General features: G+C 28.9%; 2 protein-coding genes across 2 annotated transcripts; one reads left to right on the top strand and one right to left on the bottom strand.

Moving 5' to 3' along the window:
• Positions 1–836: 836 nt before the first annotated feature.
• LOC113372525 (protein slowmo-like) lies at positions 837–6,832 on the bottom strand. The gene is made up of 4 exons (XM_026612862.1): positions 6,691–6,832; positions 6,351–6,516; positions 1,367–1,524; positions 837–1,295 (listed from the first exon to the last, which is right to left on the bottom strand). Exons 1-4 carry the CDS (start codon positions 6,720–6,722, stop codon positions 953–955), a joined length of 699 nt encoding a protein of 232 aa, XP_026468647.1. The 5' UTR covers positions 6,723–6,832; the 3' UTR covers positions 837–952.
• A 150-nt stretch (positions 6,833–6,982) lies between these two features.
• Positions 6,983–8,952, top strand: LOC113372472 (zinc finger protein-like 1 homolog). The gene is made up of 2 exons (XM_026612806.1): positions 6,983–7,754; positions 7,826–8,952. The coding sequence occupies exons 1-2, from the start codon at positions 7,282–7,284 to the stop codon at positions 8,244–8,246; spliced, it is 894 nt and encodes a 297-aa protein (XP_026468591.1). The 5' UTR covers positions 6,983–7,281; the 3' UTR covers positions 8,247–8,952.
• The last annotated feature ends 13,330 nt before the right edge of the window (positions 8,953–22,282 follow it).

Here is a 22,282-nt window from a genome sequence, read left to right as displayed (position 1 = left end):
AGTTATGAAAAATTTGCAAGGAGTTCGCATAAATGGCAAAAAATTAGTTGCGAAGAAAGCTTTGGCCACAGATCTAACAATAAGAAAACGCAAGAAAAAACTTAAGCAGGCTTTTACAATTGATACTAAAGGCGATGCTGATGAGATGAATAGGAGTATGGATGTTAAATTTAATTCTGTGTATATAGAACAACGGTCAGTGGCTTCATCTGCACCACCAACGGAAGAAACTGTGATCTACCAGAAAATGCAAAGTACGACTAAAAGAAAGACTATAACTCCAAAGCTACGGAGATATTTTTAAAACAAACTATTTAGCTTAATCCAGTAACTGTTGATTTTTATATTTATTGAAATAAAATTGTATTTATAATACTCTTTTTTACTTAAAGGAGTATAATTAGGATTTTGTGACCGTGTTAATAATGATTCACAAATAAAAACAACAATGAAATGCAATTGAATTATATTATACAATTTTAATACATATTCAATTATATTCAAGGTTTTTGGGAATGTGTTAAAATTAAAATCACACTTGTCTTATATGTACAAAGATTTAATTAAATGACATTTGCGGGAAGAAAATGTATGACAATCTAATTTCTGTGTCAACCACATATATGGTGCTCGATATTTACACATTTACTAAGACTAAATTTTCAGTACTTATTTGCTATGACAAAGATTTGGTTGGTTAACACATCGTACATAATTATTTAAATAAAATAAATTAAGATGAATTTGTTATATACATACATTTTCAAAATAAATATATGCATATAAGATTTGAAATTAAATACACTCGCGTGTAATGTATCTCATTTTATGTATATAAAATACTATATATTTCTGATGTGATCGGTATAAAATATACATACATAATTTGTCTTTCAAATTCTTATATTGTAAATATAAAACAATTCATCTAAAATTCAAGTTTAAAATCTTGCTAAAATTTCGGTATATTCTGCTTCGTCCCGCTGCTCTTGGCCAAATTCTGTATATCATCCAGGGTATTTTTAGCAGCAGTCGATAGATCATCCATTGACTTCCTTGCTGATGTCGAAATGTCATCTATTGATTTTTTGGTCTGAGACAAGATCTCATCTGTTGATTTCACAGCCGAGTTGGCGATTTCCTTAACTTCCAAATTGATTTTGTTTATGACCCATTCCATTGCCTGTCTGCCTTTGCCGGCGTTTAAGGAGATTTTGTTGGCTAAAAGATCCTCCATGTAGTGACTGAGGGGGACTCCTTGCACCGTCACAACCGCCTCTTGCTTCAGAAGTGTCCTGGGGGGAAAGGACATATTTAGAATACACATTTTGTTAAGGTAATAGTAATAGTAATAGATAAATGGTACCTGTCGGGGTCTGTTGGATGTGGCGCGTATGTTAACCTTTCGTCTAAAGAAATATAACGACAGAAGGTTAAATTTATTGTTTTTAGTACCATGCGCCTGGATTTTGGATCGACTTCTGATTTTTCACTTGCATAGCACACATTTGCAGTGCCGATCAACTGCAAAAGAAAATTAGCTGTAAGTGGAATTCTGTCTTAGGGCAATTAAGGCATCGTGCCTTAAGGCAAATTGCTGGAACTTCCCGTACCGTAACGAAATGTTCGAGGAATATTGAATGTTTTCAAATAGATTATTATAAATATTGTAGCATTGTCTAATATTTATAAGAATTATATAAACTGAATTGCAAAGTTGAAATTATTTGTTTGAAGTATGTTAGAACTTTAGTCAGAATTAAAAATAAAATCTGAATTATTTTCGATATACAAAAAACTAAAAAAAAAAAAAATTGAACAATTTTTTTTTTTCCAAAATCAATTATTTTGTTAAGACAAGCAGAAAGTTCTTTGAATCATTTAAATCGGACGCTTAGTTCTCTCAAAAACTGCCATTTTTTACATATTTAGCTCCGTATCTTCAAAATGGCTGGGTCTGCCTTTGCCAAAAACTAATAAACACTTCTCCCAATCATTACTAATTGAATGTTTTTTAGATCATTCAAATCGGATACTCCGTTCTCTCAAAAATTCGATTTCTATTTTCTGCACTCTTTGTTCCGTATCTCCGAAACGACTGGACCTGCCTTTGCCAAAAACTAATCAGCTCTTTTCCCTATCAATAGGAATCGAATGTTTTTTGAACCATTCAAATCGGTTGATCCGTGCGCCCCAAAACGTGACTGGAAATTTGTATCCATACATACATACACACACAAACACATCCATTTTTTCCGAGGTATGCCAAAACGTTCAGAAACCTTCAAAACGTCGAGAAATGTAAAAATTTTCAATTCCGATTTTCGGCCCATTACAATAACTTACCCTACGGGAAGTTAATAACGAAATTTAATATGCAAAAAAAATGAAACCAGGACGTATTTTACAATTTGTCCTAAGTGGCTTTCATTTCTTCTTGCTCTTTAAGGCAACTCGACAAATATAAATAATCGCGACCAGTTTTAGGTGACCAAAAATTACCGTATATTCTTTTGCCTTTGACTAAATTTGGTAGTAAGTTTTCAATATGAACAATCTTTAGTAAATTATTGAATTTAATCAGAAAATTCCACCACCAGGTGAAAGGGGATGAATTCTTTTCCAAAAATCCTTAAAAAATCGATCAAGTGATTAATGGACACCCCCTAAAACAGTTTGACGGCTATAACAGCGAAAAAGTAAATTGGTGGACAGATAGTCGTGTAGACAGGTAGACTTGAAGACAAGAAAACTGGTGAATTAGGTGAAAAAAATATGCACTTTTTTAACTTCCCGTAGGGTAGTTATATATAGTAATGGGCCGAAAATCAAAAATGAAAATTTTTGCATTTCTCGACGTTTTGAAGGTTTCTGAACATTTTACTGGCATACCTCAGAAAAAATGGATGTGTGTGGCTATGTGTGTTTTGTATGTCCGCATTTTTTCGTCCACGTTTTCGGGCGCACGAATCAACCGATTTGAATGGTTTAAAAAACATTCGATTCCTAATGATAGGGAGATGTGCTGATTAGTTTTTGGCAAAGACAGGTCCAGCCGTTTCGAAGATACGGAGCAAAGAGTGCAGAAAATAGAAATCGAGTTTTTGAGAGAACGGAGTATCGGATTCGAATGATCTAAAAAACATTCAATTTGTAATGATAGGGAGAAGAGGTGATTAGTTTTTGGCAAAGACAGGTCCCGCCATTTCAAAGATACAGAGCTAAATGTGCAAAAAATGGCAGTTTTTGAGTGAACTAAGCGTCCGATTTGAATGATCTAAAAAACTGCTTTCTGCTTGTATTGACAAAACAAATGCTTTTGGGGATAAAAACTTATAACATTTTTTTTATTTTCCATAGAATATTTTTGTAATTTTGGATTAAAAATTCTAAAAATTTAAAAAATTACCCAGACTAAGCACAGTCTAAGCGCCACTCTGGTACAAATGTTTACCCGATTGCGTTTAGACTGTTTATGTACTCGAGCACTTTTCCAATTTTGTGAAAAGAAAACTATTGAAAAATGTGAAAATGCCGCTAAGCTAAGCACAGTATAAGTAAAAATGTCGCACAGAATTATTTGCAAATGCATGCAATTTGTTTAGACTGTGACTATACGGGAGCACTTTTTCAATTTTGTGCAAATTAGGCAACTATTTCTTTTTTGAAATTGAATTCGAAATGAAATGACTATTAATGACTATTAATGTTCTGAAGATAAATTGATTTGTGATTTAAATTTGATTTGCCCAGATATAACAATAAGATAGCAAAAATAATGAAAGTTACAGTATTTGTAATAATATATTTGAAAACGTTTAAAATTTCTCTAATATTTCATTACGGTACGGGAAGTACCAGCAATTTGCCTTAAGGCACGATGCCATACACCACTAGTTCAAATTTTGAATTGAAAGTAAAACACGGCGAAGGGTGAACGGGTACAGTTAATATCTCATAATTTTAAATGGCCAGAAATAAATTATTTTCAGCAAACGATCACCCTTTTTATAAGCCTATAATATTTTAGGGAATTCGTTTAAAATTAGACAATGAATTTTCATTAATTAACTAATTTCCTTCGTTACACCGAAATCATATCATACGTGGTATCTAAGCGTGTTAGGTTTCGTTAAGGAAATATAAACAAATAAATCTATTTATTGTTTACATAAACAATTTATTCATCGTGTGTTGATGCATGCCGTTTTGTCAAGTTCAAATTGATTTAATTTTAATTTCGTGGCGAACGTGAAAGCCAAGGCCGGTTCTAATGAACTCTGAACATACGGGACGGCCGTTATCTCATCTTATACTATGATGACGAAACAACACAAATGACGGAAAAAAATTCTTGGACTCGATTCAAAATTTCAAACAGGCAAATAATGGAATAACACGAAATTAGATTGGCTCGAAATATACACAGGAAAATTTATGAATCATTATTTGGTAGTACGATCATAATACCTGTTGGGATAGGATCGAGGAGAAAGTTGATACAATTTGAATAACATCAAAGGAAAGCTTTAATTTTTACATATTTCTAATATCCTTTCCATGTACATAAATCCTTTGGCAATTTTCTAAAAACCTCAAAATTGATTTGGTACCATTGTTCTTGATTGATAATTAATGCAGGTTGAGACAAATATTAAATTTACTTCAAGGATCAAGAAGAAAGTTGATATATTATTTGAATAATTTGTCCATCAAGTGAGAGTTTAAATTTTTATGTATTTCTAATATATTTGTCCATAAATCCTTCAGTAATTTTCTAGAAAACCTCAGAATTAATTTGGTTGCATTGTTCTTAATTGATAATCAATGCAGGTTGAGGCAAATAATAAATTTACTTCAATTATTCTTTCACTAATGAAAAATTTACTGGTTAGTTAGTGTAGCATTTTGTCTATACATATGCGTGTTTGTTGATTAAACAAAATACTTAAATGCTTAATCAAGCATCCATTCAAAATACAAAGAAAATTAAAATATGTTTCTTAAAATGATTTTAATAGATCCAAATGCTTCGAGTCCCAATTTAACTTTTACATAGTGGACAAAACACACAAATTATTAAAACAAACACAAATAAAAACATAATCAATGAAAATAATACTTCACAATAACCTTGTTTGTGAAAAAGAATAAATAATATATAATTTGAAAAAAAAAAATAAAAATAATGATTTGACTGTTGAGAATGAGTCAAATTGGAACGCAAAACATTTTTAATACTTAAAATTATTATAAGAAACTTATTTTAAATTTTTTCTATTTATATTATTTAAATGAATGCCTGATTAAGAAGTATTTTGTTTAATCAACATATTTATGACTATGTGAAAAAATAATTACATATGTAAATTATATATATAAATTTGTATTATTCGTATCAATTAATTATTAAACATTTAATTCGTTCCATGCAAAATAAAATTTACAACTGTATGTAAACGGGGTGTGTGGCATCGTGCCGTAAGGCAAATTGCTGGAACTTCCCGTACCGTAACAAAATGTTAGAGGAATACTGAATGTTTTCAAATAGATCATTATAAATATTTTAACATTGTCTAATATTTATAAGAATTATATAAACTGAATTGCAAAGTTGAAATTATTTGTTTAAATTATATTAGAACTATAGTCAGAATTAAAAATAAAATCTGAATTATTTTTGATATACAAAAAATTAAAAAAAAAAAAAGTTGAAACAAAATTTTTTTTGTTCCAAAATGAATTATTATGTTAAGACAAGCAGAAAGTTCTTTGAATCAATTAAATCGGACGCTTAGTTCTCTCAAAAACTGCCATTTTTTGTATATTTAGCTCCGTATCTTCAAAATGGTTATGCCTGCGTTTGCCAAAAACTAATAACAACTTCTCCCAATCATAAATTTAAATAATCTGCAATTGTTTCTTTTCATAGATCACTATTTAAAATTATTTATCATTTATAATTTAAAAGAACACTTGAAAATAAACATTGAAAATTTGATTCGATTAAAAGTAGCTAAATCTCAACTCTTATAGATTAATTAAATTATTGAAATATATCTCAAACTTCATTTTCATTTCATTAACACCTAGTTGACTCATATATTTCTTATATAAATCCAACTAGAATTCGACTTTAAACCAATTTGATTTGACTTAACATATTTTATCTAATAAAAAATAATAGTTTCACCTACAAAACAAGTTGCATATGCACAATTATAAAATGAATAGATAAACCACTAATTAGTTATAAACACCACACTCATTATCTATCATTATATACGTGTATCATTAATTACTTCTAAAGAATGTGTGTATATATAAATATTTCTTTTATTTCGACTCACAGCTTGTGCCCATTTAGGAAAGTACCATTTTGAACTGACTATCCTGTGCGTATGCAAGACTCCATTTACAACATTACGTTCAACAACATCAGTCCCAACAACAGCTGGATTCATGGGATTCGGGTACTTTCTCCATGCCGCTTGGGCTACTGTTTCCCAAGGGTGACTGAAAGAAAAGAAAGGTATTGAGAAATTTGACAGGTATGTTGCATCAAGTAATAATAAAAGATTAGGCTTATGAACTAATTGTTTTTCAACTGAATATTTTTATTTCAATAATGAGTTTATTTATATCAACACTTTCTTATTTACAATGAATTAAACATTGGCAACAACTCACTTAAAAATATGTTCTGACGTCCAAATTTTCATTTTTTTTAAATTTTTGTTATTGTTTTTTACTTGTAATTTATACGTTTTTACTTCTATATTAATAAAATTGCAGGCAGTCGCCTGTCAAAATTAGTTTCTGAAAAAATCGACTTGACAAGTCAGATGAAAGTACGAAAAGAATTTAGTGGCAAGGTTATGCAAGATGCGAACTTGCACAAGTGTTGCCAGATTGGTGGAAATAAATCTTCTTGACCGATAAGTTTAAAATTGTAATTCAATTGAAGTTAGTTATACAGTAACAAAGTCACTTATACGCGTAAGATACATACCATAAAAGTTATAATTGTAATTGCAGAATAATGATAATTTAGTGCAAGTGATTAAAAATTACAATAATCTATTATTAATAATTCAAAATTTATCACGTTGCTGTCAACGTGGCTTGTCAACAAATTGCAAATGGCGCCCTGTTTTTGTGGCTGTCAAAAATGTCTGTGACAAATGCAAATTTGTGCATTTAAAAGAAAAACACAAAAAATAAACAAAATCAAGACATATAATAATTAGTTTTAATTAAATCATTCTCTTGTACGTAACAATGGGGTTGTGCAAATGTCCAAAGCGACGTGTCACCAATCAATTCTGTTTCGAGCACCATGTAAACGTTTGCGAAAATTGTATGGTAACAAATCATTCCAAATGCGTTGTCCAAAGTTACATCCAATGGCTACAGGACAGCGATTATAACGCCGGATGCCAATTGTGCAATTCCGAAATTACAAACGACGATTTTGTACGGTTGACTTGCTATCATGTTTTTCACTGGTCGTGTCTTCAATCCATGGCAGGAAGTTTGCCCCCGAATGTGGCTCCTGCAGGATACCGATGTCCACAGTGTGGAACTGGTATTTTTCCACAACCTAATCTGATATCACCTGTAGCAGATATTTTGAGAGGAAAGTTGGGGTTGGTAAATTGGGGACGCAGTGGATTGGGACTTCCTTTGTTGGCTGAAACAAGAGATCCACCAGATGGATGTAAAGTTTCAGTTGATTTTGACACCAATATACAGTAAGATTATAAAAAATGATTCATGTACAAATAATTTTGTTGTGTTAAATGTTTAACTGTTTTTTTTACAGAAATAGTTCAGAGTATTCAAATTCAAAACTACAAAGCAATAACTTGCGCAGTCAAAACACCAAACCAATAGTCCACTCTTCAGATAATTTAAACAACACGCAACACAATTATAGTAATTTTTACTCTGCTAACAGCCAAATGAGGAGATCTTCGAACCGACCAACACCCATAGGAAGAGTATTAGATTCTGATGATGATAAATATAAACGTAGAAGCCCCAAAGAAATGCTGACAAGATTTATTAACAGAGCCGCATGCTTTTCACCAGTCAAAAAGCAACGGTTTCTTACATTTATTCTTGTCATTATTATTTTTGTATCAGTCATTATGATTCTAAAAGAATTGAGCCACAGGAGCAACACGGATGACGGACAGTTTGATTTGGAAAATGAACCAAAAGTTGTTGTTGGTGATGTGTGATAATAGTAAGACGGAGGAGTGCATGAGTATTAAAGACAACGAGAAGGATTTAATTGATTAAACAGCTATGTAAAATTTATATTTGAAAATATATTTAGTTTGTATATAAAGGATTAAAATTGTATTTATAACACTGTAATAAAATTTAATGGACTGATAAATGGATTTAGTAATATTCGAGTACGCTAATACTTGAATAATTAACTAAAAGCATCTTATTTGCAGCGGCAAATTTATTTCATTACGAACAAATATAGCAAGAAAAGCATATAGCAATAAGAACAAATATAGCAAGAAAAGGATTTTTGAGAACTAGAGAAAATGTCTTTTATAAATGGACCAAAATGGACTAACAACAAAAATCAAAAAGATCTTATTACAACCTTAGGTAAAGTTTGTTGTTAAAAAATATTGCCAAGGATTTTTGGAATCAAGAGTCTTTCAGGAACTGTTTAAATTAAAAAATAAACATTTTATTGAAAAATCCTTGGAGAAATATTAAAGGACACAGTTTAAAAGAGGCTTCAACAAGCACTAGAAATGTAATAATTGATAATTATTGATAATTTCTTTATAAACTTTAGAATAAAGTCACATTTTTAAGACACCATTGCGACTGCTGCATCAATATGATTCAAAGGAGCTTTAAAAGCTAACAAGCAAGAGAAATTTTCAAAGTTTTTAGAGCAATCATCTGAGCTTTAACCACAATGCTTAAAAAACAAATTAAATTGATGCTTTTATAAATTTGTTTTTACAAACTTCACAAATACTGCTAAAATCTTGCATATTCTAGAATATATAATTTTCCTATTATTACTAAATTATTATAGGCTCAACAAAGTGGTCTAATTATAAAAAATCATAAAGGTTTGCATTAATGAGCTGTTCTCTTAAGAAGTACACCACTGCTTTTGGTATTAAGATAAAAAAATATATATATTTTATATATAAGTGCATAAATAAAATTTATGCATGGAGAATTTTTATTTACATTTACAATAATCTATTTTTAATCCTGAAAATAATTTTTCCATTATTCAAATATTTATCTATTCCCTGAACCTTTGCAGAATTCGTTCCCCCAATGATTCGTCTCCTCGCTCAAATCAAATATGGCTGCTCCACAAGTCAATCTGTCTGTTCGTTCGTCATGACGCCTAAATTATTGTAAATATCTCAAAATTGTATAAACTAAATCAGTTTTAGTGATGTGCTGTGGAGTAAAACTATGTCGGAGAATACTTTATTAAAATGACAGCAATAAATCCGCATCACGATGCTTATGGCAGAGGTAAACATAATTGATACAAAATATGTATATGTCAAAAGTGAAAGTGCCTTTTTGATGTTTTAATTTGTAATTTTGGCTAAATTATGGTTTTCATAATGATGTCATTAGGGTAAATCAAGTTGCTGGATGCTTGTGCTCATAAATGTTGTGTAATTTTATTTCTAGAAGTAAATTTTATTATGAGGCATGCTGGTTATGCTATGCATAAATAGAATACATAACTGTATTCCAAAATAAGCTTTGAATATCAAACAAAGTTTAATGATTTCTTTTAATTATTAACGGGATGTTGTAAGCAGTGTTTAATAAACAAAATGACTCATTCAGAAAGTCAATAATATGTGATAAGCCAATCGATATGTTTGTACAGTTGCTGATAACTTATGTGAAAGTTATTTATTGCTTATTTTTACTCATAGAGATAAATTTCATATCGTATAATTATATTTGAATTTATATCATTGGAGTGAATGGCTTTTATAAAAAAAGAAACATGATAAGTAAGTCGGGTAAAAGAAATTTGGTGAAAGTATAAAATTTTTTGCAATAAATATTAATGATAATATTTTAGTAATATGTCGAAGATTTGCATATTATCAGTTTAAAATTAACTTGTTTATGCAGTTTTAAGTAGATGGAATTCAAAATCCTTAAAATCAAAAATTGCACATTTAAAGTGAAATACAAAGTGTGAACTGTTTATTAAGCAAAGAAATTTAGCAAAAGTATTAAATTATTTATATTTTAAACATTAAAGACAATATTATTACAGTATGTTATAAATCTACATAATGCCAGTTTATAAATAATTCTTTTTCGCCAATTATATAGATATATATCCAAATCTTGAAAATAAAAGAATATAAAGACACTTACACATGTACAAAGAAACGCTGTTTATTTATTTTTTAATTAAATAGCTGTTTTATGAAAAATGAGTAATTAAAGTACATACACATTATCAGAGATGATAAATAATATCTAAACGTACAATAAGATTCGAGTTGCCATAAATATGTTTATTTCTGTGTAACCGTGTGTATTTAAGTGTACAGAATATTTATATGTAACAACAATCTAGACATATTCATTAGCAACATAAAATTACATGTGCTTCATTAGCACGAATTATCACCTTAAGTAATATGTTAATTTATGCATCCGAGTGTGTTTGTAGACTTTACAATCCTACATTTGTTTCATAATGTAATAGTAACACTCAGAATTTGCACATCTGTACCGTGAAATGGATTTTTTATAGTACCTACTATAAATTTATTGTTAATTAGTGAATCAATTATTATTCAAACATGTTTTATTCAAAATTTATCAAAGCTTTAATGTCAGTGAGATTTAGGCATTTGTCGTGTGTTAATTTGTTTAAAATAATAGCGTTTTTAAAGTTTTTGAAACAGTTTTATTTGCTGAAAGCGAAACAGGATATTGTGTTGTATAAGTTGATGAGTTATGATCCTGGTAATAGAAATAATAAATAGCATTATATATACGAGGTCTGTTCAAAAAGTACCCGGAATTTTCGTTTTTTCAAAAAAATATTTATTTATTCGTCTACATTAATGTGGTCCCCTTCAAAGTAGTCCCCCCCAGATATAATACACTTATGCCAGCGTTTTTTCCAATTTTCGAAGCACCCTTGATATTCACTTTTTGATATGTCCTTGAGCACTCTCAGCGATTTTCTTCAATCGAGGAAAACCGCCGTCCTTTCATGGGTCCTTCAACTTTGGGAATAGGAAAAAGTCACACGGAGCCATATCTGGTGAATTTTTGCACTTTGCAACACTTTATTTCATTTTTTACGCAAAATTTAATACAAATTCTTTGACTTTTCAATTCTTCCATTGTAAAAATCGCCGAGCTCAGAAAAACACGTCGAACCTTAGCGACTACCACAGACAAAGTAAACAGTGAATATAGCTGAAAATTTCATCATACTTTAGGGGCATGTATACCAACACAATAAAAAAAAATTTGACAATCAGACACTCCAGACCCGCGAAATTTAATTATTAGTAATTCCGGGTACTTTTTGAACAGACCTCGTATATATATATATATATATATATATATATATATATATAGATATATTGTATAAATTTAAATTCTTGTTAACATAATTTTGGCAAAATTTAATAATCATATGTAACATCAATATAAAACATGAATTTCTATCTTTGTTTAATTATTTTATAAAGAGTGTTAAATATTTTATTTACTAATTATAGTTCTATTATTATAAATGTATTAATTTTATTATTGCTGCATTAATTTTTACCTTAGTAAATGAAGGCTAGGCCTATAACCGAAACATATATATTTGGATAAAATCATGTTATTTTATTGATGTTATGTCCGATTATTAGTTAATTATGCTGTTATATATATATATATATATATATATGTGTGTGTGTGTGTATATATAAAATACATGTTATTTTTTATATTTTAGAACTGAGTGCTGAGCAACAGAAAATCCTGTGTGATATCAGGAGACGAAAGACTGAACTGCTTTTGGAAATACAAGTTAGTAATATTATAATTCACACACTATATATATATCGTTATATATATATATATATATATATATATATATACACTTACTATCTATTCATTTCTGATCTTTGACAAAAAATAGTAGCTACAATTTAGTTATTCTAAGATTTATGTAACTTTTGAATTTATAAATTTTCAGTTACTTATTTTTGGCATAATGAATGTTAATTTTTAACATAATCAAGGCGATGTTTGCTTATGAATAAATAAATAAATAAAATTACACAGCATTACTGTATTATTTTATTCAAGGCATTGTATTGCATATTTTCTAGGCATAATTTTGTGTCTAAATTTTGTCGAAGTTCAGGAATATTATTCTTGTCAATGGATTTGAAACACAAAGTATTATTTGTGTTGAATTTTATGATCGAAACATTTTTATTTGATGTTATTTATGTATTATTTCATAAAACAATTATCTAAACTTAAAATCTGTGTTACTTTTAAACACATTTAATAACTTCTGTTCAAATTATTAAGCTTACTGTCCTAAATGTTTACATGAGAGAAATAATATATTTAACTGGGTGTAATCGACATTTTATCCTTATGGCAAGTTGCATGAAATTTAAGATAATAGTGGATAGGCTTAGTCAATAAAAAATCAATACAATAATTTATATATATATAATATTTAGCATCTAGTTTCTGTAGAGCATTAAAATATGAGATATCATTGAAGGATATTCAATTTGGGCAATTTTTTATAAACATGTTAGATTTTTTTTACGTTAGTTTTGGAATTTTCAAAATGGGTTTAGATTTTTTTTCGAAAAATGAGGATTTGCCGAAAATTGCACTTTTTATTGCTAATTCTAAAGAAATGGCTTGGCCGATAGACTCGAAAAACTAAACAACTCGAGTTCTTATCTTTTAAAATACGAAACTCCATAAATAAATTAAATAAAAAATGAAATACATAAATAATAAAATATAAAAGTAACTAATTTTTATTAATTGTAATAATTTTATCCGCTAAACGATTCATTTTTTTGTTGAAGAAATTATCGAAGGACTAGTAAAAATATTATAAATTAATGGTGCTAAAAACAAACTGAATATTTAAAAAAAAATCCTAAAAAATGCTAAAATTAAATAAGAGTAGATAGGTTGTTGTAATGGGGTGGAATAAAGTGGTAAAATATTTAATTTTGAACAATTTATCTTATAATAAAAACAAAATTGAAGAAGCCCTAATAAATTGTATCGTACACAAACGATATATTTTATGTTGAATTGAAAATGATATAAAATCACTTTTGTGGTTTCTTTGTGGGAATTTGATACTTTGATATACTTATACATAAACACACACACACACATATATATATATATATATATATATATTTATATATATATATATATATATATATATATATATATATATATATAATATTTGTATATATTTATGGTATTTGTTCAAGTATTGTAGCAGGATGTCCTGTATATTTGAGATAAATCAAACATCCTGCGACTGCTGAAAAAATATCAAAACACAAATATGAGTTTGTGTGAAATGTTCATGTTTAGATAACAATTTCCAACACATGATTGTACGTACTGAAACCGAATTTATTTTTGCATATTGCATTATTGCATAATTTGCTTACTGAATTTGCACATTAATAAAAATCTACTGAGAAAAGGGACTCTATTAACGAGCAAATAAAAATGTAACATGTATCAAATATATATGGTATATAAATGGTAACTACTATTTGCCCTACAACTTGGTGTACTTATAAATCTTTCATAAATTAATATATTGATTTCTCATTGATTAAGTCGTTCATATACACATATGGGAAATTTTATGTAACTTCATTTGAGGGAAAATGTCACATACAATTAGTTATTTAGTAATAATATTCCTAAGGGGCCTCTCACGATTAGCAAATAAGGATCGTTTCCAAATTGGTATTAAAATTAACCCCGTCAACGTCTTTTTCTTAACGATCCATGAATTTAAATCGATTTTGTTAAATTGCTTGTAAAGTATAATAAGAGATATGACGGCGGTCGGGTCACCTGGCTTTGAATAATCATTTATAGCTACCCCCATTGTAATATATATATATATATATATATATATATATATATATACATATATTTTTCGTGACATGTGTTCCTTCGTTTCACATGTAAAAAGTCTAAAGAACTAATTAACATATGTTCGTGTCTGTGGCTGTAGAATCGCGTGCCGGCTCATTCTTCATAAATGTAATTATTCTTTTACAAAAAAGGGGTTGAAAATGGTAAAAGATACATTTATACATATATTTTTTACACGCCTATATTTTATTTACCCACTGTACTGTTAATAGTAAGGAACATAAATTATAATTTTGATTTTGTCCAAAGTTCTTTGCTTTTGTAAATCGCTCATAACTTTTAAACCACTGGATTTATGTTAAGGGGGTATTCTACTGTAGAATTTTGAAAAAATCGAAAATTTTTTTTTTCATATTTTCAAAGTTTAGTTATTCAAAAATATGTCATTAAAAGGATTTTTCAAAATTACTATTATTTCCTGAGTTATATCCGTTTTAGTGACGTGGCCTCGGTTCGGGCCCGACCGAGTCTCAAAACTTTGAACGCGTTTTTCTCGGAACTACTTTTTTCGAGCTGGCGGTAAGGATATCTCGAGTTCTAATTAACCGATTTACTTCAAATTTGGAGAGGATCTTCTCTATACATTGCTTTATCGCATGGACCTTTCCCAAAACTATAACTTTTCATTTAGTATTTTTAAAAAAATTGGAATTGTTAAAAAAAACATGAAAACAAAAATTTTTTTTTCAAACTGCCGCCATTCAAACAAAAAAATTGTGTTTAACTTATCCAAGGTTCATACGATAGCGGCATCTATAATAATTAAGAATCCATCTATTTTTTATGTTTCGGATCACCAGGAGGGTTGGAATCATGCACGCCAGGACACCCTCTTTTTTTTTGAGCCCCCACTTTGACTGCTCATAACTTTGTGAATTCTAATTTTTTTTCTTTAATATTTTTTTTATGTAATTATAAAATATCAATAAACAAATGACAAAAAAATCGATAGTAAAAATATTATTTGTTTCTTTTATACAGCGCTTCAAAAACCGTGCAAAATTCATGCTTCTACAGTAGAATACCCCCTTAATGATGTATTTGAGAAATTTCTTCATAATTGAATAACATATAATTTATAATATCATAACGTCCTACTGCAACTCGGTACACTTTAAAATGATAATTGAACAAAGAGTGATAATTGAAAATAGGCATTTTATTCCACTCGTTAATAGAGTTCCATTTTACTAACATTATCATTTGCTCGCCGATAGAGTCCCCTTTTATTAAATTTACGTTTAATTTCTTCGTCTGTAGAGTCCCTTTGTTTCTTAACATTTTACTAACAAATTCAGTTCTTGTATTTTGTAAAATTCTGCTATTTTTTTCTCACGTTCAAATATAATTTGCTCGCAAGTAGAGCTTCTTTTTTCCTAACATTTGTATTTGCTCGTTTGTAGAGTCTTTTTTCTGGTCCTTTTATTTTGTAAAATTCTAATATTTTTTTCTCTCGTCCAAATATAATTTGCGCACCAGTAGAGTTCCTTGTCTCATAACATTTTTATATGCTCGTTAGTAGAGTACTTTTACGGTCCTTTTATTTTGTATTTTATTTTTTTCGCCATTAGAGTACCTATTTTCTAACATTTTTATTTGCTCGTCAGAAGAGTCCTTTTTCTCAGTAGATTTTTATTTTGTAGTTATTAGATTTTTATTTTCTAAAATTCATTTTTTCTCGGGTCCAAATTGAATTGACTCGCTAGTAGAGTTCCTGTTTTCCTTATATTTTTATTTGCGCATCAATAGAATCCTTATTACGGCCCTTTTATTTTGTCAAATTTTATTAACTTATTTTATAGGGCCCAGATTTAATTTGCTCATCAGTAGAGTTCCTGTTTTCCTAAATTTTTTATTTGCTCGTTAGTAGAGTCCTCTTTCTAGTCTTTTTATTTTGTAAAATTCTATTAATTTTTTTCTCGCGTTCAAATTTAATTTGCTCAGCGTCAAATCAGTTCCTTTTTTCCTAACATTTTTATTTGGTTGTTATTAGAGTCCCTTTTTCCTAACATTTCACTAACATTCTCCTCAAATTTGGTCCTTTTATTTTGGTAAAATTTTATTAGTTTATTTTTTTGCGTTCAAATTTAATTTACTCGGCAGTAATGTCCTTTTTTTACTAATATTTTTTTAACATTTTTACTTGCTCGTTAGTTGAGCATTCTTTGTCTAATATTTTGTCTAGAGTTCTGTTAGTATTTTTTTCTAGTCCAAATCTAATTTGCTTGTCAGTAGAGTTTCTATAATCAAATCGAAGTTTAAAGAGGTCGTCAGTAAAGTCCCTTTTTTACCAATATCTTTTTTAACATTGCCATTTGCTCGCCAGTACAGCCGCTTTCCTAACATCAACAACTAGAGTTATTTTTCTGAAATAAAATAGCTTAATAAAATAATACTGGGGGCACAATATCCTTACTTCGTTCGTACAAATTTTGGATTTTTAAAATTGGTTTATGATTTAACTTGCTATTTGCAAAGAAACGTTTCAACCAATGTCACATAAAACTAATCAGTAAGTGTATCCATTAATTTACTAAATGGCTCTTGAATTTTTGGAATCGGTGGCAAAATGATAACGAAACTAGCTGTAAGTGGAATTCTGTCTTAAGGCAGTTAAGGCATCGTGCCTTAAGGCAAATTGCTCGAACTTCCCGTACCAAAAATTATTATTTTTTAAATAACGATTAACATTTTTGAAAAAAAATTACTTCGAAAAAATTAGATTTTTGAGAAACTATAAATTGGACAAAAAATTACTTTTTTTTGAAAAAATTTTTATTAAAAAAAAATTTATTTTAATTTTTTTAAAAAAAAAAATGTTTTCTTTATTTTGACATATTTTGGAAGATCTGAACTTTTTTTCAAAGCAATCGTACTGCTTTAACTGCATAGAGACAAAATATAAAGCGCGTAAGCGCCGCGTCGCTGTCTTACGGATAAGCATTGGTACAGAATTCATAGGAATGTAAACAAAATTTATATTTATTGTTAAAATCTCTATAAAATATCTGATAATTTGATGTGCATATGGCCTAATGATCATTTTTGACCGCCAAATGACATTTTTTTTACTTATTTTGTTAGATCTCCGAAACCGCTGGACCTGCCCTCATGCAAATTTGATCAATTCTTCATCTTGTCAATACAAGTAAAATGTTTTTTGAATTATTAAAATCGGACGCTTTGTTCTCTTAAAAACTGAGTTACCGTTTTCGGCACTTATTGCCCCGTATCTTCGGAACGGCTAGACCTGCCTACGCCAACAACTAATCAGCACGTCTCCTCATCAATACGAATCGAATGTTTTTTGAATTATTCAAATCGGTTGATCCGTGTTTCCGAAATCGTCGACGAAAATTTGTATCCGCACATACATACACACACACACACATACATCCATTTTTTCTAAGGTATGCCATAATGTTCAGAAACCTTTGAAACGTAAATTTTCAATTTCGGTTTTTTGCGATTACTATAACTTGCCCTACGGGAAGTTAAACAATATTTTTGGGTGATTTTGATGAAGAAACTTAAAGCATTAAATTTTGGAATAATGTGCACCGCGCTTAATGTGCTTTACTCTTAAATTGTTAAATATTATTATTATTAACTCAAATGTTAAATATGAAATTAAAATTTTCACAACAATATATTTCTAATTAATTATATTTATATCCCGTTAATCTGAATGCAGTATTAGGGAATTGGAATAACATTAAACGAACGATTCGAATGACATTGTAATATGAATATTACTATGACAAATCCAATTGGTGCCATTTTTCCGAATGCACTGCCGATGACGAATCGAATTAAATGTAATTTCTAGTAATCGTTTTATAAAGGTTAATGAAACTTTTTGTCTCGGTTGGCATGAGGTCAAATGCCATTGTATTCCATTCATGATATGATATGATATACTTTTACTTACATGTTACATATTACATACACACACACGTTGCGAGTTACGGTGGAATGCGAAAACAATAATAAAATCATTCTATAAATAATTTTATCATCATCTTATCATATTTTGTTTAGAAGATTTTTATTGTTCAAGACACATTCGAATATTAAGAGATATTTCTATAGGTCTTTGCTCTATTTTAATATCTGCTTAATGCATTTATTAAACAAACAATTCAATTTGGTCAAATAAAAGGAACTCTACTGACGAACAAATTAGATTTGGACTAGAGAAAAATATTAACAGAACTCTAGACAAAATATTACTCGAAGAAAGGGACTACAAGCAAATAAAAATGTTAGGAAAAATGGATTCAAATACAAAATTAAAGCGAGAAAAAAATAAATTTCACAAAATAAAAGGTCTGGAAACGGACTGTATTAACGAGCAAATATGATTATTAGGGAAAAGGGACTCTACTGACTAGCAAATTAGATTTGGATGCAAGAAAAATTCTTACATTAAAGGACTATATATGGTTAAATCAAAAGGGACTCTACTGACGAACTGATGAAAATGCTAATAAAAATAGGGACTCTACTAACTCATATTCAATTGTTTAAAATATATGTATATATGACTCTACTAACCTGCTGAATAAAATTGTTAAAGCAAAAGGAACTGTACTGATAAGCTACTTAAAATTCGATTTGATAAAAGGAACTGTACTGACGAGCAAATTAGATTTGGACTAGCGAAAAATATTAACAGAATACTTGGTAAAATATTGGACAAAAAATACTCGAAAAAAAGGTCCTAATAAAAATGTTAGGAAAAAGGGATTCTACTGACGAGCAAATTAAATTTGGATTCGAAAAAAAAGTGGAATTTTTCAAAATAAAAATACAAAAAAATGAATTTGTGAGTAATGCTAGTAAATTAAGAAAAAAGGGGACTCTACTAACCAGTAAATAAAAATGTTAGGAAAAAGGGACTCTACTGGCGAGCAAATTAAAATTAGACGTGAGAAAAAAATTAATAGAATTTTACAAAATTAAAATATTGAATTTGAGAGGAATATTAGTAAATTGGTAAGAAAAAAGGGACTCTACTAACGAGCAAATGAAAATGTTAGGAAAAAGGGACTCTACTGGCGAGCAAATTAAAATTAGACGTGAGAAAAAAATTAATAGAATTTAACAAAATTCAAATATTGAATTTGAGAGGAATGTTAGTATAATATTAATAAAAAAGGAACTCTACTGACGAGCAAATAAAAAATGTAGGAAAAAAGGACTCTACTGACGAGCAAATTAAATTTGAACGTGGGAAAAAATGAATAGAATTTTACAAAATAAATATACCGAATTTGAGAGTAATGTTAGTAAATTGTTAAGAAAAAAGGGACTCTACTAACGAGCAAACGAAAATGTTAGGAAAAAGGAACTCTACTGGCGAGCAAATTAAAATTAAACGTGAGAAAAAAATTAATAGAATTTTACAAAATTAAAATATTTAATTTGAGAGGAATGTTAGTAAAATTTTAAGAAAAAAGAGACTCTACTAACGAGCAAATAAAAATAAGGATAATACTGGTGAACAAATTAAATTTGGAATAAAATTTTGGAGTAAAAAATATGTAGAATTTTACAAAATAAAAGGACCGAATTTGAGAGGAATGTTAGTAAAATTTTTTAAACAAGGGACTCTACTGACGAGCAAATAAAAATATTAGAAGGAAGGGACTCTACTGGCAAAATAAATAAAATTGGACGTTGGAAGAACATTGTTGAATTTTCCAAAATAAAATGTCAAAATGACACTATTGACGAACAAATTAAATACATGCTTAAAAAAATAAAATTTGTTAAAATTATTATTAAAATGTTATGTAAAAAGACTCTACTAGCGAGCAAATTCAATTTGATTTCGAGTAGAGTAATGGAGAATCGTGCTAATTATTTTGGGTTGGGCTGTTTCTTTGTAATTAGTTAAATTTTGCAAATTAATAGAGTTTATGTTCTGAAAGAACATCCTAAAATAAAATACCTGCAAAAATGTTTTTTTAAAAAAATAATTAAAAATTGGAATAATGGCCCATGGTCATCTTACATCGAAATATTTTTGTCTGACAATAAGTTGATATTACCCCATGTCGAAGAGAGATTATCTCCACATGGACTATTATACGTAGCAAAAACAGTAAAAATACCTTTTACCTCAAAAAATTCCATTTTACCCCATTTGGGTTAATTTACCCCGGTTCTCTGACCACTAGTCTAAGGGCCTTATTATAAAAATTATTATTTCCAACTTGTCTTAATGTAAAATGCCCCTTCTTACTACACCTATTATGTATTATTAAGATGCCTCCGACCCTGTACTATTTATACAACGCATTTACTCGAAAATGATAATTTTGCACAAAAATAAATAGTCATATGTCGCCTAATGTAACATGATTTTAATATGAGGTCTGCATATCTACACGTATACATTTATAAATTATAATATATACATATGTATATACATATACATATGTATGTACATATACGTATTCATGTATGTATGTATGTATATCTTTATATGTTTGTGTTTGACAAAAATTAATACAGCTGGCCAGCACCTTATTTCAGTTGTGACTCAGCCGCTTCGCGGAACGGACGTTTGCATTTTTTTTAAAATAAATTATATATATAAATTTATATATATTTATATAATTTTAATAAAATTCTTATACGTATACATATTTAATAAATAAATAACTTTTTACATATATGTCTGTAAACTAAAGTGTGTGTACGATTTAAAATTGTGTGATAGAGTCGTGTTGTTATTTTATCAGTTTTCAGAAAAGCGTGACGACGGAATAAATTTCAAATTAGTAAAATAAATAGTGAATATATTTGAAATTCACCAAGTGTGTATCACCAAGATAGCCAAAATTTCTAAAACGTGGAATTAAATCCTGTAAAAGTGGTGATAAATTCTTTTACAAGTGCTGTTTAAGTGTTGAATGTAATTAAAACCAATGTGATTCGTATTAGTTTCTTAAAAAAAATAGGAATTGTCTATAAAAAGGTTTGGATGGCATGAATGTAGCACTAAGGGTTCTGGTTAAAAATGGTTCGTTTGATTAAATTACAAATTTCATGATTACTTCTATAAAATTTTATTACAACTCGTAGGCAAAACTAAAAGCTCCATTTTACATGCAATTTGTTAACTTTCCGTAGGGCAAGTTATAGTAATCGCAAAAAAATCGAAAATGAAAATTTTTATATATCTTTACGTTTTAAAGGTTTCTGAACATCTCGGCATACCTTAGAAAAAATGGATGTATGTGTGTGTATGTGTGTGTGTGGGCGGATACAAATTTGTGTCGACGATTTCGGGAATACCGATCAACTGATTTAAATAATTCGATTTAATTTAATTTAAATAATTTAAAACATTCGATTCATATTGATAAGGAGACGTGCTGATTAGTTTTTGGCGAAGGTAGGTCTATCCGTTCCGAAGATATGGGGCAAAAAGTGCCAAAAACGGTAACTCAGTTTTTAAGAGAACGGTGCGTCCGATTTTAATAATTCAAAAAACATTTTACTTGTATAGACAAGATAAAGAACTGATCAAATTTTTATAAAGGCAGATCTAGCGGTTTCGAAGATCTAATGAAAAAAGTAAAAAAAAATGCCATTTGGTGGTCAAAAATGATCATTAGACATATGCACATCAAATTATCAGATATTTTATAGAGATTTTAACAATAAGTATAAATTTTGTTTGCATTCCTATGGGTTCCGTACCAATGTTTATTTGTTAGACGGCGACGCGGCGCTTACGCGCTTTGACATTTTGTCTCTATGCAGTTAAAGCAGTACGGTTGCTTCGAAAAAAGTTCAGAATTTCCAAATATGTCAAAATCAACAAAACATTTTTTTTCAAAAAAAGTAATTTTTTGTCAAATTCCTAATTTCTCAAAAATCTAATATTTTCGAAGTAAAATTTTTTCAAAAATGTTAATCGTTTTTAAAAAAATAATAATATTTGGTACGGGAAGTTCCAGCAATTTGCTTTAAGGCACGATGCCCTAATTGCCTTAAGACAGAATTCCACTTACAGCTAGTTATATTTTATTTTCGA

The sequence above is a fragment of the Ctenocephalides felis genome, unplaced genomic scaffold, assembly GCF_003426905.1.
Source record: "Ctenocephalides felis isolate EL2017-DRISC unplaced genomic scaffold, ASM342690v1 CF-g0.4_SCAFFOLD_01604, whole genome shotgun sequence".
NCBI classification, from domain to species: domain Eukaryota; kingdom Metazoa; phylum Arthropoda; class Insecta; order Siphonaptera; family Pulicidae; genus Ctenocephalides; species Ctenocephalides felis.
This window is presented reverse-complemented; position numbering and strand designations above follow the sequence as displayed.

Coding starts and splice junctions, on each gene's coding strand:
- LOC113372472 (XM_026612806.1), top strand. CDS start 7,282: ATGGGGTTGTGCAAATGTCCAAAGCGACGTGTCACCAATCAATTCTGT. Junction 7,755..7,825: donor GATTTTGACACCAATATACA/GTAAGATTATAA, acceptor TTTTTTTTACAG/AAATAGTTCAGAGTATTCAA.
- LOC113372525 (XM_026612862.1), bottom strand. CDS start 6,722: ATGAAAATTTGGACGTCAGAACATATTTTTAA. Junction 6,517..6,690: donor ACGTCAGAACATATTTTTAA/GTGAGTTGTTGC, acceptor CTTTTCTTTCAG/TCACCCTTGGGAAACAGTAG. Junction 1,525..6,350: donor TTCCTAAATGGGCACAAGCT/GTGAGTCGAAAT, acceptor TTTCTTTTGCAG/TTGATCGGCACTGCAAATGT.